Raw genomic sequence first — 17,027 nt, 5'->3', positions numbered from 1 at the left:
GTGCTAGCCAACTTAATGAGGACAGTGGGCGTGGGTCTTGGGGGTTCAAGGCCCCATTTCAAAGATTTAGGTATATAAGGCTTCACCCTTGTGCTCCAGCGCAACATTTTCGCAACATCAAATGCAGGATTTCTTCCATTCTAGTATGATACTACTATCATTGGTGAGACGGAACAGTTGCGTGATAGGTACATAATGTCGTCCTGAATGGAAGAGAAGGGACAGGTGGAATGATACCTCGTACTCCTGACTCCGGACTCACACTCGTTCAGCTGAATCCTCCAGGAACATCTTGAGTTAAAATGTAAGACTGCGCGGATGCAGGGGCGATGTGCTCCTGTGTATTCCGCTGTCCGTGCCTTGGGCCTCGTCGGCCAGCGCAACCCATGCTAACCAGGTAGGTTTAAGCCACAAACATGAGAACGCGTCATCTCCTGCAACAGCCAATTGGGCTCATGACTTGAAGGTTAAGGTTCGATGGATCTGGGAGTTCGCGTTTCCTCCCGCTAATAATACTCCACGCCGTCAGGTGTTGAATGCTACGCGTGTCATTGGCCCGCAATTAAAAGAGTCTAGACTCTAGACTCGCTTGGGAAAAAATTGAGGGGCAAAGAGGCTTGCGTCGACTTCCTCTATCCTCACTTCAGGATTTATTGTTGCGAGCAATTTCATTATTACATGCCAATTTGCGTCGAAACGTTGCTCGTGTCGCAAGTGCACAACACTCAAGCTTTTCTCCCATTTCATCAGGTCTCTTAGCTGAAATCTAATTCAGGATGAAAGCACAAGGGACGAGTACATCTCTACGTAATCTCCATGATGAACTAGTCCTCTTTTCTTGACTTCTTGGAATACACGCACATCGAGCTATGAATGCCTCCTGGCGTCCTTCTCGACTGTTCAAGCGCTGTCTATTCGTGTACCTGCTGTTTTCGGCCTATCTGGGCTTTCTCTACTCTTCGTCACGAAAGCATAACCCCTTTTGCACCGAAACCGAGTTAGAGCAGAAATATCCCTTGCTTTTTCAGCATGTCCATTCTTTCAATGGAACCGGTGGAGGTATGTGCTCACACATCTAACCCTGGCTACTTACTGATGAAGAGCCGTGCTCTCCATCACGAGTGGCTGCTTTACGTTGTTACTTCGCTGGCTAACATGGGACATTTCAGCGTGGTATCTCCCGCCCAATTGGCTATCTTCGCCGGCTCAACCAGAGACGATTGTCGAGGCGGCAATGATTGCTTCACAGGCTACCAATTCTGGAAAGGGTCGCAATATCAACTACTCATCAATTCCTTTACTTCTCCATCAAACGTGGAAGACTCGTCGGGCAGACACATGGCCAGAAGAGCTCTGTGTTGCCGTGGAGAAATGGCTCAACTACGTCATCTCCGACAACATGGCCTATTTTTTCTGGGAGGATGATGGCATCAATCGAATGGTCACGCAGTTCGAGCCTGGATTCATGAAGCACTTTACAGCTTTGCCGTCCAATGTTGAGCGTGCGGATGTATTCCGTGTTTTAATTCTGAAATGGTTTGGTGGCATCGTGAGTAATTCTGGGGAGCTATCCTTTCAGTGTGGAATTGGTCTAATTTTCTCCCAGTATGCAGATATCGATACTGAACCCCTGCGACAACCTGCATCTTGGATTTCGAGCTCTGATCTTGCTTCTTGGGTCGATCCGATCACTAGGTCGGGTTACTCCTTTCATGATCCTGTCGGTGTTATGCTTGGGATAGAAGCCGATTGTAAACCTAGTCGAGACGATTATTGGCGTATGGGATATATCTACCCTATTCAGCTCACGCAATGGGCCTTAGCGTCCAAGCCGGGTCACGATGTTCTTTTGCGATTTATGAACACTCTCTCATTACGGCTGGATGACGTTGCGAGCCGCAACGGTGGAAATCTTGGTTCCTCGGAGGCGATCAAGGAGCTCAGACATATTGGGCCAGTATCACTGACGGGACCGGTTGCCGTGACAAATGCTACTAAATCCTTGCTCTCGGAACAGGCTGGCTTGCGGTGGAATTCCTTGACTGGGCTCACCGATGGTGGTCAAAGTAAGCTGGTGCAGGACGTTCTGATCCTTCCGATCACGGCTTTCAGGTACGTCAAAGACACCTTCAGCGGCCATCTATGCTAATTTTGTCACAGTCCCGGGAGAGGCTGGTACGGTAATATGGGTTCTAAGCCTATTGACGACGAATCGGCACGAGTCTTGCACCACGCACAAGGTTCGTGGCATTCATTTGATCCACAACTTGAATTAAACAAAGGCTGTCGAACATTGTTGGGTCTCTGCAGAGATTGGTAATAACGCACCTCAAGTTCGATGACTCGCTATAAATCTAGGTTGAACCCCATTTTGCCTTTGGAGAGGTGCTATAATTGCGCCACTCGCATGGGACCCTCATTCCCCCCTCTCGGCTGGTAGTACTTGATTGCATCAGCACTGAAGAAGACCATGAACCAAAACGCAAATGGCGCCGAGGTCGGCAACAACAAGGTTGGATATCGATTGTCATGTGCCTTGTCGGAGGATCTTTGAGCCAACCATTCCTTCCAACTCGGCCTTCTGCCGAGATCTGGACATCACACCGTTTCGGTCGGTCCTTGAATAGTCTCTTCAGGCAAATCTGCTATCGAGCCAGGAATCCTCTCAAAGGTTATGTCCTGGGCACTGGTGTAACCTCAGGCGTGCCGCTTTGCAAATCCGGACACATAGAATATTTGAAGCCTTTTTCAGAGGCTTCCTCCTTCCCACATTACCACTACAAGACTTCCTTGTTGATGTTAGTTATCACGATGCACTGGCCCGAGGGAGCTGAGCTTCGGCCGTGTAGCCAGGAACTCGTGAGACGGAGGATCCATCGAAATTGTCAAACCACTTACAGTGGACCTGGGGGTGAAGATTTAAAAAATGAAGAGTTGAGCGGCGTAGGGATTCCGAAGTCTCCTTTCCCTCTCCTTTGGGGATGTGGGGAAGTTTTCGCAATAGGTTTCCCCAAACTCCCCCACATTGTAGCAAATCGGCAGATCAGGGTAGATATAGACGAGGATACCTCTGATTCTCAAATTTCCTGATGATTATTGTACCGCAGAGCTTCATCATCGCTTTAGCTAGGACAACAATTACTCATATATTAAAATGCCTTCCAATGAGACGGCTTTCCCAATTCGATATTCGGACCCTGAATATCAGCAAACACATCGAAATTTGTTCTCTACCGCACTACTTCAACCGCTACAGGAAGTGCTCCCACCGGGTGTTGACAAAAGCTCCTTCGAGACTGCTGTCAGCGAAATCCGAGGTGTTGTGGGAGATGATCAAGTGATCTTAGGCAACGGCCTCGAGGAATATGTTGACCCTTATGAACTATGGGAGTACGAAGGGAAACGAAAAATGCCTAGCTGTGCTATATGGTAATCCAGAGACACGGCAATAATGTTTCATTGTGGCTTATTGGACCTTCTAGCCCGGCTTCAGTCGATGAGCTTCGCGGAGTTCTTGCCATCGTAAATCGTTTCGCAATCCCCGTATGGACATTTTCAAGGGGTAAAAACCTTGGGTGTAGGTTTTAGAGCCAGAAATGAGAATGTATGTACTGACTATTCTACTAGATGGCGGACCTGCACCGAGATTGAACGGCTCTGCCGCCCTGGATCTTCATCGTATGAACAAAGTCATCGAAGTCAATGAGGAGTTCTCTTATGCGGTAGTTGAGCCCGGTGTGACATTCACCGACCTTTATCTATATTGTGCATCAAAGAAACTTCGAGTCTGGCCAAGTGTACCCTCCCTAGGGTGGGGTAGCGTGGTGGGAAATGTGATTGAGATCCTGAATCCGTTAACAGGGCTCATGCTGATATAGAGATAGACTGTCGACCGTGGGACAGGCTTCACACCCACCGCAACACACCATCAGAATATCTGTGGACTTGAGGTCATGCTTGCTGATGGCGATATCGTTAGGACCGGGCAATTTGCGATATCCAACTCCCCATCGGCCCATTTGTCGAAGTTCTCCTTTGGTCCATCGATTGAAGGGCTATTTCTCCAGAGCAATCTTGGCATTGTCACTAAAATGGGTATATGGCTACATCCGCAACCACAAGCGTACATGTCTTGTTCATTCGATATGCCGGATTTCGAAGATGTGGAGACCATAGTTGACATCTTTGGACAGTTCAGAAGAGACGGGCTCCTCCCAAGTACAGTTTATGTCTCGAACATCGTGGAGTGGCTAGGCATGTTGGGGAAACGTTCTGAGCTGTGGCCGAATGAAGGACCTATTCCGGAGGGGAGGTTGCGCGAACTTCAGCAACAACTCAATCTAGGCTACTGGAATGTCAAGTTTGGTCTCTATGGAGCACCAGCAGTCATCCAGGCCCACTTTGAGGAGTTGAAGCGGGTAATCGGTAAGAAAGCACCGGCGTCGGCGCATCGCCTGCAAGGCCATCTCTTCTCTGGAGAGAATGAATCGCTGTTAGAAGCTACATCCGTACCCGATCCTCATGGTGGATTCTTTGTTGGAGTTCCAAGCTTATGGAGTCTCCCTATGGTGAAATACCGCCTACCAACGCAGCAAGCAGGTGTTGGCGCCCATGCCGACTACTCTCCTATCATTCCCTCATCGGGGAAGGCGATCCTGGAATGGGCCCGTACAGCGAGAAGAGTATGCGAGAAGGAGAAATTCGATCTCTTTTGTGACTTTTTCATGCATGAAAGGCACGTGATATTCGTGAATATGATGGTTTTTGACAAAACAAATGCCGAGCATCGGTACGCGGTCGATAAGACGTTTCGAGCATTGTATCGAGAGGGCCGCCAGAGGGGATTTAGCAAATACCGTTCACATATAAACTATATGGGTGAGCTGGAGAAGATCATATCATCGTTGCATACTAACCAAAACATCAGATCTTGTCGCTGATGCTTACGAGTTCAACGACCATGCATATCGGCGATTCGTCGAGAAGTTGAAGGTGCCATTACTCCAACGGCCCTCGTTAAGTGGATAAAGCTGACCTTCTGTAGGATACTCTTGATCCAAACGGGATATTATCTCCCGGTAAGCAGGGAATATGGCCAGAAAGATATCGCCAATTTAGGGAACGACTGTAAACCTTGGGGGTCTTTCTCGCAATCCGTGGGCATGTTATCCTGAGTGCACGTCGTACAGGCTAAATGGAGGCCTGGTTCGATGGAATATATCCAAGTCGATCGGCTCACTCTCGCTTCCGTATACGTGGAAAGCTCAACCAGATCATTCCCACCACAGCAATTAATGCCAATATTATCGGCTGTAAAACGCTCACGCCCTTCTTTGCTGCGATGGCACCAATGGCAAAAGGGAAAACTGTCCCTCCAGTGCCACCCAGGGCCATTGCAAAACCGAGAGCACTCACATGAATGTGCTTGGGCAATAATTTCGCAGCCATCATGACGCCGCCAGGAAACATCGGTCCTAGAAAGAAGCCGAGGAATGCAACAGCGACTGCGCTTACTATAAATTGAGGTACCAACCAGAAGATCATTTGCAATGCGATGCAGATGGCAAGATATATTGAAACACACAAACGTTCGCCATATCGCTCTGTGACAAATCCAAGTGATGCGCGACCCGCTGCCATTCCGGCCCAAAAGCCCGTGCCAGAGATACCAGCATCGTAAGGTGAAGCTTTGCGAACACGAAGCATAAACGTGACAACCCAGCCACCAAGGCCCACTAGATATCAGGTTAACATAGTGCTCTTACGTCTTTGAATATCCGGAGAATAGACCTACCTTCGATTCCCATGTAAAGAAGGAGGTAAAACATGCAAGTCCATGTTATTCTCGACTTCAAAGCTTCTCTAGTGCGGCTTCCAGAAGCGTCGGAGTCCCGTGGGTGTTCAGCACGATATACCTTTCCAGTTTTGTGCCAGAAACTCGTGACTAGTCCCACCCATTCCAAAACGGAGGCAGCAATCTACCAGGATTAGTACGTGAACGGCACTGGCGTAGGAGATATTTCACTAACCATCACGTAATAAAAGGTATACCAGTGGAGATTGGACTTGACGATCATGCTCGTAGCAATCAAGGGAGCAAAGAGAGCACCGATTGAATAGCATGAATGTAGTAATCCTTGCACAGAATTGGGGTTTTGCATCCCGCCAACCCAAGCAGAGAAGCAAGCATCAGTCAAGCCGTTGCCAAATCCGGAGATGATATTAATGGCAACTACCACAGGGAATGGCGGGTGTAGACAAATCACAATATACGTGATAATGTGGCAGATCGGCGCCGCAAAAGCGATGCCTTTTTGACCAAACTTGGAGTGAATCGTAGCATTGGCGAAGGCAGCGGTCGAGTAGCCGACAAACGGAGTCAGAAACATCAAAGATACGAGAGTATAATTGAGATCGTAATATTCTTCCAAGTACGGTATCAGGGCCCCCACCACGGCGTCGTTCATTCCGGCGATCATAAAAGACATAAATGCGAAACCCAGCCTGGGGATATTACCGCTGGGTTGGTTCCATCTCTGCGCAAGAGGCACGCTGGGCATGGATATGGCTTCGGCATTCAGCTCATCTAATTCGCTTCGCGCATTTGTAGCTTCTGATTTCGATAGGCCGAATATTCGTCGAGGGATTTCTTTGATTGTTTTTTTGGGGCCTACGCGACCAGCCTCGAAAGCGTTTGTCGTTTGTTCAGGCAACGAGACAGGCGATCGCGATAACCGCCCTCCCACATCCTGCGCGGGAAGTTCCATGCTTACTTAATCCAGAGGGCTTGGGCAAGAGGGAAGAGGTCATGGGAAGAGAGATAAAACTCTCGTATTTGAGCCAGCGACATGCGGAAAAGTCCGTCAGCAGCTTGGAGAGTCCAGCCAAGAGATAATTAGGTACGTGCCTAGCTCCTCCGTACCTAATACTGTACGGGACTCGGTGCTCGAGACGAGAATGGTCATCAAGACTGTGTGGGTTTCCATCTCCAAAATGTCAGGGAGTAACACCGAGAATATCACCGAGTAATGGAGAAAAGTACTCGTGATCAGCCAATGAATCACACCCGAAAGCCAGCCTCGCCAAGTGCTCCTGTGGACGATGATTCGTGGTACTTTAATGCATTCTCTGAGGAAGTCTGGGGATATTGTCCATGCCAACCTGACGTCCACTTATACTTGGGTAATGATACCAGTCATAACCGGTATCAGAAAGGATCCAAATACTCTTTTGAAACAACCATCCAAATGCTTCAAGATTAGCATCCACTGGTGAACATTTTCGTGTCGTGTCAGTCCTAGTTGTGCACCTCCGCTTTAGACCACAATCCAATCCTTTCCGAACAAGAGCTTAGGCCAGCTCTCCCTGCGAACAGCTTTGTTGACACGATCCGCCGCGTTTAACCCCCAGGTCATTGCCAACATCTCCACGGCAGTATGTATGTATCCCCAAGGAAGCATTCCCCAAAGGGCGGAAAGGTGTTCTACTGCCCAGCGTTGCTGCTTTGGGTCCCTCGCCTCAATTCCTGCAATAAATGTAGGCCACGATGTGCTCTTTAGCAAATGATTTCCTGGGCGAATGTATGATAAGTGGTCGATTGTATCTGCTACTAGCATTTGCACACCCGTCTCGTCGAGGAGTGCACCTGAAGCGACCGCCCTGTTGATGTACAAGCATATTGCCGATCTGTGCGCAGATGCTACATGCAGCCGGCTTGGGTAGTCGTTCTGTAAAGCGAGTCCTTGCACGCCAGCTGCCCAGGCATTCAGATCGAATGAGTTGACTTTGTTCATCAGCTCAAGACCCCGCTGGAGTTGAAAGCCACCATCTCCCGCTGAACGGTTATGCAATGGGTTTTGCACTGGTCGAGAGAAGTGAGATGCCAAAAGAATAATTTGAAGAAATCCGGCTGGGCATGATAGATAACTGTTCAGTTCTCCCCGTTCGAGCATTTCAATCAGCTTCAGGTGTTGCTTGTCACTCTCCGAGTCAGGCTTCGGCGATGAGAAGGCGGATCCAAGTACGTAATAACTTGCACTGTTATTAGGTCTGAGGATCTCGTTAACTTCACGGGCAGCAACTTACATGAGGCAGTCAGCCACTACATAATCGTGCAACATGCCTGTTTCCGTATCCGCAGATTCTTTGTGGGGTTGAAAATTGGCAATAATTTTCCTTGCCCCTTCCACGTGCACCTTCCAGCGATTCTTTCCCGAGCTCATGAGCTCGAAATTGATGAACAGCAGTATTGTGCTCAAAATCACATCTCGCTCAACTCCACGGGTCGGCTGTGGCGCCTCCCTGAGTGCCTGCAGTGCCTTTTGCTCGGCATTGAAAGCATCTCTTCTGAGTTGAGACACCTTATCTGCAGCTGTCGTTATCGACTTAGCAGTACCACCGCCACTACTACATAATTCAAGGGATGGTGGGCTGGAATGCAGATTTGAAAGGTGGATCGCCGAATTCGCTATCACAGCCTGAAGCAAGAATGCGTGATCTCGAGTGAGAGAGATGAGGTTCCGATACGGATTGTGGCTGGGGATGTCATAAGTCACCAGATCCTGGCATAGGCGATTGTGGACTGAAATGAGTCAGATATATGTTGCCCAGGAGTAGAACTCTTACAGTGCGACAGATAGTACCGGTCTGTGTGGCTAAAGTCTTTGACCGATGGATCCAGCAAGGGTAAGGAGAGCTGGAGCTGAATCTTCGAGATGTCCTTGCTCCCACTCCAAAAGGTAGACTTATCTTGCTTTTCTGATATTTGAGTGGATGGCAGCACAGGCTCAACGCGGCTGATCTGTCTTCGGGGTCGCTTTCCAGCTACTTTGCTTCCCTCTGTAGGTTGCCTCAATTTCCGATTGCCAGGATTTACGACATCGTCGCTCCATCTCAGAAGCTGGCCGTAGCCGGTGCACTGCCTACCCGCCGTCGTACATTTCATGCAGAATGGGAATGATGCATCACACCTAAGTCTCCGCCGTCGACAATGGTGACAAGATCTCGGCTTTGCCGACATAAGGGCGTTCACTGCAATTCAGCGGTTCGCCCTTCATCCGTTCGGCTGAATCAATCCCTGGATTTGGTCAGAAACCCAAACAAGGTGTTTCGTAATTGGGAAAAGATGGCATTTGTTCCGCTCAGACTGCCCAGGCATTTTGCGACAAGATAAGGAAGAGTTAGCTTATCTATGCAGTTACAGTACTAAGTACAGAGTGCTGTAGCATAGAAGGTTATCTTGAGTGATGAGGTTACCTAACCTGCGCCTACGAGGAGGGAAAGTTTCTGATAAGCTACCGAATTGAGATTGGCTGGATGAAGCGGTGGGTGGAACGAGCGATCCCGTGACTTGAGAAGGGTGGGTTCGGGATAACGTCATTGTACATGGCTATTCTGTACTACTAAGTAGATATTGTATTTGGCAACTTAGGCGAAATAATAAGGATAATAATCAAGATCTCTATCTCTTGTTATTATATGATTTCTATTCTAGTTTCTATAAAAATTTAGTAGGTAGTTAATCTCCAGAAGCCCCTTTTTCATGACTTCGAAGTATCTAAATGCTGAAGCAGTGGCGCTCTCATTGATCGATAAAGTAAGTCTGCTTGCCAGTGGCACAATGTTTTAGTGTCCAACGTGTGTAAGCGTATCACGTGTTTAAGAAGTTAGAACGCGCTATAATGTTGGCTCCATTATATACTTACACCTAGGTACGGTTTTCAGGAACAGAAGGCAACGGGTGAGGCGACAACTTTGATGGATCCAGCGTATGCTAGTCGCAAGCAGCAGATGGAACGAAAGCATCGCACTATATCCATTTCTGGTCCCCCCCAAATACATAGAAATCATTATTGCTCCTGCACTTGCCGCCCGTCTAAGTCCGAAAGCACTCTTCATGCTGCCAGCATGAGCCATAGCTAATTCTGTCGACCACTTAATATACATAACGCCACCCTCTCTCATTACCCGAGTGAGCAGAGTAGCCCTCCAGTCTATCGAGTTTCTTGTTGAGCTTCTTGGCCCTCCATTTAATTCCGCAGCAAATCAGACCGGTCATCAAGCAGCCAAACAGAATAAGGCCACCACCGAGTCGGTAGAATGGCTCTTGTGACGTTGGGAAGAAGTATGGACTGAACCAGTGGCTGGTTTGAGAAATGCAGTTGGCAATCGCGATCAAGGCGGCCTTCTTGCTCTTGGGCGCCGGCACAAGTGTGGTTTCCCAGGACAATTGCAGATTGAGACCGGAGTATGTGCCGCTGATGAGGAGGATGATACCAAAGTACCGCACACCGACATTTAGGCTTGCGATCAGCATAACAACGCCAGCTGCAGAGGCGGCGATTGGGACAATGATGTGGTAGCAAGACTCCTGGTATCTACCAGACGTCCACGCAAGACCACATGCAGCGGCGTATGCAATTGCGTAGGGTGGCGCTTGCACAAGATAGGTTGCCGTTTTGCTGAATCCAAAAGTCTTGAGTATCTGACCGAACACATTAGTAAAGTATATATAAGTATTCGAAAAGCAACTCACAGAAGGGAAGAAATCCTTGAAACTTTGAGCAGTGACGAGGGCAAAGTGCATTCCGCAGAAGAGCCAAGTGAAAGGGTCTCGGACAGCTTCTTTGACGCCGTCCCATGTGCCACCAATGCCCTCATCTATTCCGCCGTTGGAGACAAGAACACGGTATTGAGCCATTTCTTTTTCTTCTTCAGTAAGGAACTTGGTGTTGTGCGGCCAGTCTGGAAGGATGAAAAATGCTGCAACGGCTACCAATATAGATGCAATACCTTCGATAAGGACTAGGGTGGGTTTTATCAGCTTTTTGAACCACCAGGATGCAAAAGGATGGCTTACAGAACCATTGCCATGCATGGAGGTTTGCTACGTGATCCATATGTTCCAGAATGCCCGCTGCGAGAAAACCAGATATTATATTTGAGATGGTGTTGCCGGCATGCCATATCGCCATACGAGTTGGGTTTTCTTCCTTGTTGTACCATGAAGACGTGACTAGCAGAGCTGGTTAGACTTGAATCTTGATTGTGCAAACAGCAGTCTTACTTAAAGTAATGCCGGGAAAGAATGGTGCCTCGCAGAAACCGATGACGAAGCGAACAATACAAAATCCCGCACCGCTACTGGGGTGTTAATATGGGGTCAAGTACTCAGTATGGAGAGTAGAAGAAAGCGCACCTTTTCATCGCAGGCATACAAATGGTTGCAATACTCCATGCAAGCATAGTGGTCGGCAAGAACTTGCTTGGATTGGCCTTTGCAAGCCACAAATTGCCCGGTAGTTGGCCAAGGAGATATCCGACGTAGAATGTGCTTATGCCGGCACTCCAAACAGTGTCAGTCATGTTGAGGTCCTCTTGCAGGCCAGCAAGGCGAGCATTGGAGACGTTGATGCGATCGAGGTAACTATGAAGGAGTTAACTTGAAGAACTGTATGTTACTGATTTGGGCACCTACTTCATCAGGAACATCAGTGTAATGCATGGCATTAGTCGCCAGTCGATTTTCTTGACGACTCTTTTGTTGAGCGCAGTCATTTGTTCATCATTAAGATCCCTCAACCTATCAAACCGGTGCTGGATCTGAGCAGGTCGAAGGACGTAAATCTCGATCTGCTGGGTTTCGACCTGAGTCTTGGACTTCTCGTCATGATCGATAATGGATGGAACTGCTGATCTTCCTTGAGCCATGATTGCAATTTGAGGTAATCAAGAAGATTGAAATGTTGGTGATGGTGTTGGAATGTAAGAGGGGTCTCCATCGTCGTTTATATTGTTTTCCGGGGTAGGCTTAGAGTAGTCCTCCTCGTATACCCCAGGATATATCCCATTACCAAGAAAATATCTGGACCCCTCTCGCCTCTGAGGTGCCCGAACTCTTGGCGATGCGGGATGAAGGTCCAGGATACATAGCCGCGGATGGCACTTCCAACCGTGCGTTCATTATCCGCGGATAATATTCCATATGGCGAACACTGCATGACTTCACAATTCAGCAAAATGATCATGGATATGCGGACACAGGTGCAGTTCCTCTTGTATTAATCGAGCACAAAGGCGGACAGCAGGCCGGTGAGTTCCAGGAGGCAGCTTCTTGATAGCAATGTTGATAGACACACTGTTTGGAAATGGATGAGTCAAGACCGGGTTTTATGAACGCTGCTCGCCGTGTCAGAGCAATTATTCTCCGACATTAGACTTTCATGGCCGACCATTTGGTACCTTGGGCATTTGGTACCTTGAGCAGCTACGGTAGGGAGGGTACCTACAAACTGGTTCGTACGGATTAAGTCCTGGGTACATATCTGGGGACACATACATAGAAGACAAAGCTTAAAAGAACTTCCCGTCACCCAATTAGCTAAGTCCGCCAATCCCCGAGACATAACTAACCTCGAAATTCTGTGGGTTTTACTGGAAAGCTCTCTATCTCCGAGCGTCATTCTCAAACATCATCCAATAAGCTCCCAAATATGCAAACCAATAGTATTAGAAGCGTCTAGCACCATTACCACCCTCCCTAACCTATTCGACCATGCTTCTGAGAGTGTTTGTGATCACCGCGCCGATGGTGCCAGCAACGCAACGACGTTCTCATACACCGTGAACACGATGCCACCACTGAAAAAGAGCCTTCCCAGTCTCATGGTACTCCCCCGCCAGAAGCCACGCAACCCTAAAGTGCAAAATACATCACGGATTGCAGTGACAGTGCCAACCCTGGTAGTCCCTTGTGACCTGGTCTTGATTGTATCTAGAGGTTGAGTAGCGTACACGGTGATGATGCCAGCTATTGCACCTGTGGAGAAAGTGGTCAAGCTGTTATTTGGCAGATTGTATCGGTGGGCATACTCTCTTAACACGTTATATGAGCCCATGCGTACTGCTGATGTCGCAGACTGCTTCAGCACGGTTGGAAGAAGCCCTTGGTAGAGCCCGACCAGACCTTGCTCGTGAATGATCGTCCTGAAAGCATGCAATCCGCCCTTGAATAACGCTCTACCTTTGGCATCGTCAATACTATCGACCAAAGTAAGCAGAGTTCTCGAGCTCGTTTCGTCCCACTCACATTGCTGTCTTCACGCGCTCGGTTGGGGCCACCGCCACTATGGACTCGACACAACCGGCCAACATTCCGGCTAGTACACCTCGCATCGGCGACAGTTGGCCATGGTGGTCGGAGAGCAGGTTTCTGACAGTATCAAAGGAGAGAAACCGGACACCAGCTTTGAAGGTTGTTCCCTTTGATGCCATCAGTGGGGAGGGGCACATCTCTGGAGAATGAATTACTCACAACAACCAAAGTTGAGCATCCAGAATATATCGCACATACACCTTCACCTCGCACAGTCTGCGAGATGACGGCGAAAGGATTGGTTGAACTCAAATTCGAACCTTTCAGCTGCGCCCGCGTTTTCGCAAACTCGAAAGGATACTGCGATTCATCAGTCCCAGTGTCGTCACATTCATTTATCCTGAGCTTACTGTTACAGCGGCTTCCACACCACCAGCCACGCCACCGGCAAACAGCGATAGAGCAAGGTCTGTATGATGTTTGGGCTTTGAAAAATTGTTAGTCCATCTGCCCTCTGCCGCCTTTTGATTACCTTACTTTGAGTGCTCTTGGAGAAATGGCTCTTGAGGTCGCAGGCTGGTGTGAATGGATTGCTAAGGACATGCTGGATGACCAAATATCAAACACCAAAAAAATTCATCCTCAAGGTGATTTAATATACTATGGCTGCATCTGAGAAGAGAGGACTGAAAATATTTTCGATACACAGATATGAGCAGATCTAATTCCTCAATGGCCTAAGTAATAATATCTAAGACATCCCCAATTAGTTCACTGGCTGGTGGAAATGGGGGAATAGCACCAAGTGCCCAGGTGTGGACTGGGTTCCATGTATGTCGGACTTGGCCGGTAAATGTCCCATCAATCACCTCAGTTGCCGCATCCGTATCCGCGGGAAGCGACGGAGCGTTCTGGCCATTCAAGCGTCACCTACTGAACATGCGGTTCACAATTGCTAAGAATGTGGTGGAAAACTACACCGTTTGCCACTTGGAGCTCTAGATGATCTCTTATCCGCGGTAGAAGCCACTAACAACAAGACTCAACTCACCTCATCTTGACATGGAAGTCAATGTTTCTCCTAGACACACCACTGCTAAAGGGAGGCCACGGAAGCGCGTATCCGAGGCATGCCTTTTCTGCAGGCGGCGGAAGGTAAGCAGTCTATCGCCCATCTCCAGACTCCAAGCTCGACACTCTACCCGCACGTTCTACTGCAGACCTAACAATGGCCTTGCAACCTTGTAGATCAAGTGCAACAGCGAAAGACCAAGCTGCAACAACTGCAAGACATACGGTAATGACTGTGTCTACTTAGCGGACGGCCGCGCTACCCGGTTATCGCTCCAGCAGCACCCAGGGGGGACACCCCCCGCAACAAATGAAGATCATTCTACTCAAGCTGCCAGTGACCCGCGGGATGGTGCTCCACTTAACGGTGAGGCTCATTCCGAACGATTTGTGATGTGTGACTTACCGATCTCTTCCAGCAAGATCTCCAGAAGCTGCGGATCAGTCAGCCACGAATCGCTCAGTGTCTGGCATCATCTTCTCAGACAACGGGGCGTCTAGTTATCACGGCCAGACCAGCGCCCTGTTCGAAGAAAGCATTCACGATAGAAGAGCATCAAAAAGAGAAGTCATTCCTACGGAATGGGTGGAGAAGGGGTTGATCGCAGAAGCCTCCTTACAGCGTGAGTACAGCCTCACATGATGAAGTTTATCCACTAAAGTGCCCCAGGCCAAATGGAAGTGATTAATTTCCGGAATGGCAAACTCGACTTCGATGGTGTCGAACCAGACTTAGGAATGCACTTGCTAAACCTGCATTGGAACAGGCAACATCACTCGTTCTTGATAACCTATCGACCAGCTTTCATGAGAGACATGGCTTGCAATGGCCCTTACTTCTCCAAGATCTTGTTGAACGCGATATTCTATGGATCCTCGAAGTTCAGCACCCGCTTGGAGCTACGCAAGGACCCCAATGACGTCCGGACGGCGGGCTGGAAGTTTCGACAAAGAGTTAGAGAGCTGCTAGGCAACGCTCTAGATGGAAGTGAAATCACCACCATTCAAGCTCTGCTCGTGATGGCGAACTCATTATTTGCCCTGGGAGACGAAAGAAGCGCGGCATGGCTGTACTCAGGATTAGCATTTCGCATGATCATCGACCTGGGAATGCATGCAGAGGCAGCCACATTGTCTAGTGTGCGCAGTTTGTCTCATGAAGACCATGAAATCCGACGACGCGTCTTCTGGGGTGCATTTGGTGAGTCTCGACCCTCACAGCCTAGAACTTCACGCACTAACATTGGGTAAGTCGTAGACAAAATCATGAGTCTTTACCAAGGTCGACCTGTCAGTCTGCAGGAAGCCGATACTAGTGTTCCAATTTCCTTCCTCGATAAATTCGAGGAGAATGAGGACTGGAAACCTTTCGCATACGGCTCCGACAGTTATCCCAATCACAACGGGGGGCCCGCATACAGCGTCTCCACTTTCACAGCTCTTTGCGAACTGTCCAAGATTATGAATCAGATTCTCAACAGTATCTATGCCGAGCGTATATTCGATCGGAGTTCCAGAGACCTCTCACAGATGCTTGATGATCTTCACTCGAGGATGGAGAACTGGAACCATTCACTTGCACCACATCTCCAGTTTGATCCATTAATGCCGCGGTCTGTGATGCCTCCACCCCATGTCTTATCGTTGGCGTAAGTTCCCAAGTATTCAAGTGCAGAGCTTTGGTTTGACTTTCTGCAGAGCAATGTACAACGTCTTATTGATCCTGCTCCATCGGCCATTCGTAGCTGATGGCCATCTTTACAACACTGCGCGTTCAATATCTGTCAACTCTCTGCTCACATGTGCCACTGCTGCCACTCAAATTGTGCGTTTGCTGAGAGTGTATGATACGGTGTACTCAGTCAGAAGAGCACCTTACCTGATATCTTACGCCACGTACGTGAGCGCCACCATTCATGTACGGATTGCATCAAAAAGAAGCTCATCATCTGATGCACACAGAAGTTTGAGCACCTGCATAGGTGTCTTGGCCATTAACCAAGAAACAAATTGGGCCGCGAGAAGGGCAAAGACGATTGTTGAAGGTCTTATGAAACGACTCGGCGTTCAAATCTCCAGCGTTGCAGAAGATGCACATGATCACGGCCTTGGAGCAGAACAGCGTGGGCAGCGTCCCATATCAGAGGATCTTGCTTCAGGAGACACTGTCATCAACGAAAGTTTGAAGCCTGATGGGTTCTCGCCTGGCCTCGACATAGATGCAGTAATACAGAGCTTCGTCCCTGCCAACGAAAGTAGCTCTGATATGCCTTTCCCTTCTCACATGACTCATCAACTCGTTCCAGCTGATGCCAATCGCCAAGTCGGCTTCGCAGACCAGAACGCAAATGAGGTCGTAAATGCCGTCTTTGAAGAGAACCAAACGCAAGGGAACAATGGATGGTATGACCAGTTTGTGCCGCAAGCTTTTCCATTTGATGATCTGTTGTTTGGCTTCAACGGATCGATGCTGGATGACATTTCCATGCCGACATATCCGTAGTATCTAGTTGTGGAGAGAGGAACGAAACCTACTGTAGTATGTATAATGGCTGCTTCCAGCCCAATTGCAACCTTTCTGCTCAAGGTGGCCTTATCCGCGGATAGGCCCAGTCGCTAGGCCTTGTGTTTCTGGCACTTTCCGCGGGTACGGACACAATCAATCAAGGCTCAGTCCGTCATCCAGCGACATCTCGAGACTTTGCCTCAAAGGAGACCCATAACGCTTACCCGATGGCATTGCTTCGACGGGTTTCAACGACAGAGTCCTCGTTCCTTCCGATCTGCCAATCGGTATGCCATCTGCTGCGATAAATACCAAAGAATGACTCTCCTGTTCTCGTCAGAGCACGCCCTCTCAGCA

General features: G+C 48.8%; 7 protein-coding genes across 7 annotated transcripts; 3 read left to right on the top strand and 4 right to left on the bottom strand.

The window, feature by feature from the left end:
- Positions 1-1,234: 1,234 nt before the first annotated feature.
- Positions 1,235-2,320, top strand: A1O9_03578 (uncharacterized protein; the record flags this gene model as incomplete). Its single annotated transcript, XM_013409142.1, has 2 exons — positions 1,235-2,112; positions 2,161-2,320. 2 exons carry the CDS (start codon positions 1,235-1,237, stop codon positions 2,318-2,320), a joined length of 1,038 nt encoding a protein of 345 aa, XP_013264596.1.
- Positions 2,321-3,154: 834 nt separating this feature from the next.
- Positions 3,155-5,131, top strand: A1O9_03577 (uncharacterized protein; the record flags this gene model as incomplete). Its single annotated transcript, XM_013409141.1, has 6 exons — positions 3,155-3,429; positions 3,483-3,577; positions 3,628-3,833; positions 3,885-4,878; positions 4,928-4,992; positions 5,045-5,131. The coding sequence occupies 6 exons, from the start codon at positions 3,155-3,157 to the stop codon at positions 5,129-5,131; spliced, it is 1,722 nt and encodes a 573-aa protein (XP_013264595.1).
- Positions 5,132-5,235: 104 nt separating this feature from the next.
- On the bottom strand, positions 5,236-6,767 carry A1O9_03576 (uncharacterized protein; the record flags this gene model as incomplete). The annotated part of the gene is made up of 3 exons (XM_013409140.1): positions 5,236-5,735; positions 5,795-5,978; positions 6,030-6,767. The coding sequence occupies 3 exons, from the start codon at positions 6,765-6,767 to the stop codon at positions 5,236-5,238; spliced, it is 1,422 nt and encodes a 473-aa protein (XP_013264594.1).
- A 549-nt stretch (positions 6,768-7,316) lies between these two features.
- Positions 7,317-8,944, bottom strand: A1O9_03575 (uncharacterized protein; the record flags this gene model as incomplete). Its single annotated transcript, XM_013409139.1, has 3 exons — positions 7,317-8,031; positions 8,086-8,581; positions 8,626-8,944. 3 exons carry the CDS (start codon positions 8,942-8,944, stop codon positions 7,317-7,319), a joined length of 1,530 nt encoding a protein of 509 aa, XP_013264593.1.
- Positions 8,945-9,934: 990 nt separating this feature from the next.
- A1O9_03574 (uncharacterized protein) lies at positions 9,935-11,709 on the bottom strand (the record flags this gene model as incomplete). The annotated part of the gene is made up of 6 exons (XM_013409138.1): positions 9,935-10,483; positions 10,535-10,803; positions 10,859-11,014; positions 11,066-11,139; positions 11,198-11,425; positions 11,477-11,709. 6 exons carry the CDS (start codon positions 11,707-11,709, stop codon positions 9,935-9,937), a joined length of 1,509 nt encoding a protein of 502 aa, XP_013264592.1.
- An 866-nt stretch (positions 11,710-12,575) lies between these two features.
- On the bottom strand, positions 12,576-13,272 carry A1O9_03573 (uncharacterized protein; the record flags this gene model as incomplete). The annotated part of the gene is made up of 2 exons (XM_013409137.1): positions 12,576-13,038; positions 13,088-13,272. 2 exons carry the CDS (start codon positions 13,270-13,272, stop codon positions 12,576-12,578), a joined length of 648 nt encoding a protein of 215 aa, XP_013264591.1.
- A 1,567-nt stretch (positions 13,273-14,839) lies between these two features.
- On the top strand, positions 14,840-16,667 carry A1O9_03572 (uncharacterized protein; the record flags this gene model as incomplete). The annotated part of the gene is made up of 3 exons (XM_013409136.1): positions 14,840-15,365; positions 15,417-15,813; positions 15,863-16,667. The coding sequence occupies 3 exons, from the start codon at positions 14,840-14,842 to the stop codon at positions 16,665-16,667; spliced, it is 1,728 nt and encodes a 575-aa protein (XP_013264590.1).
- Positions 16,668-17,027: the final 360 nt, after the last annotated feature.

This window comes from Exophiala aquamarina (genome assembly GCF_000709125.1).
Source record: "Exophiala aquamarina CBS 119918 chromosome Unknown aczIA-supercont1.2, whole genome shotgun sequence".
Taxonomy (NCBI): domain Eukaryota; kingdom Fungi; phylum Ascomycota; class Eurotiomycetes; order Chaetothyriales; family Herpotrichiellaceae; genus Exophiala; species Exophiala aquamarina.
This window is presented reverse-complemented; position numbering and strand designations above follow the sequence as displayed.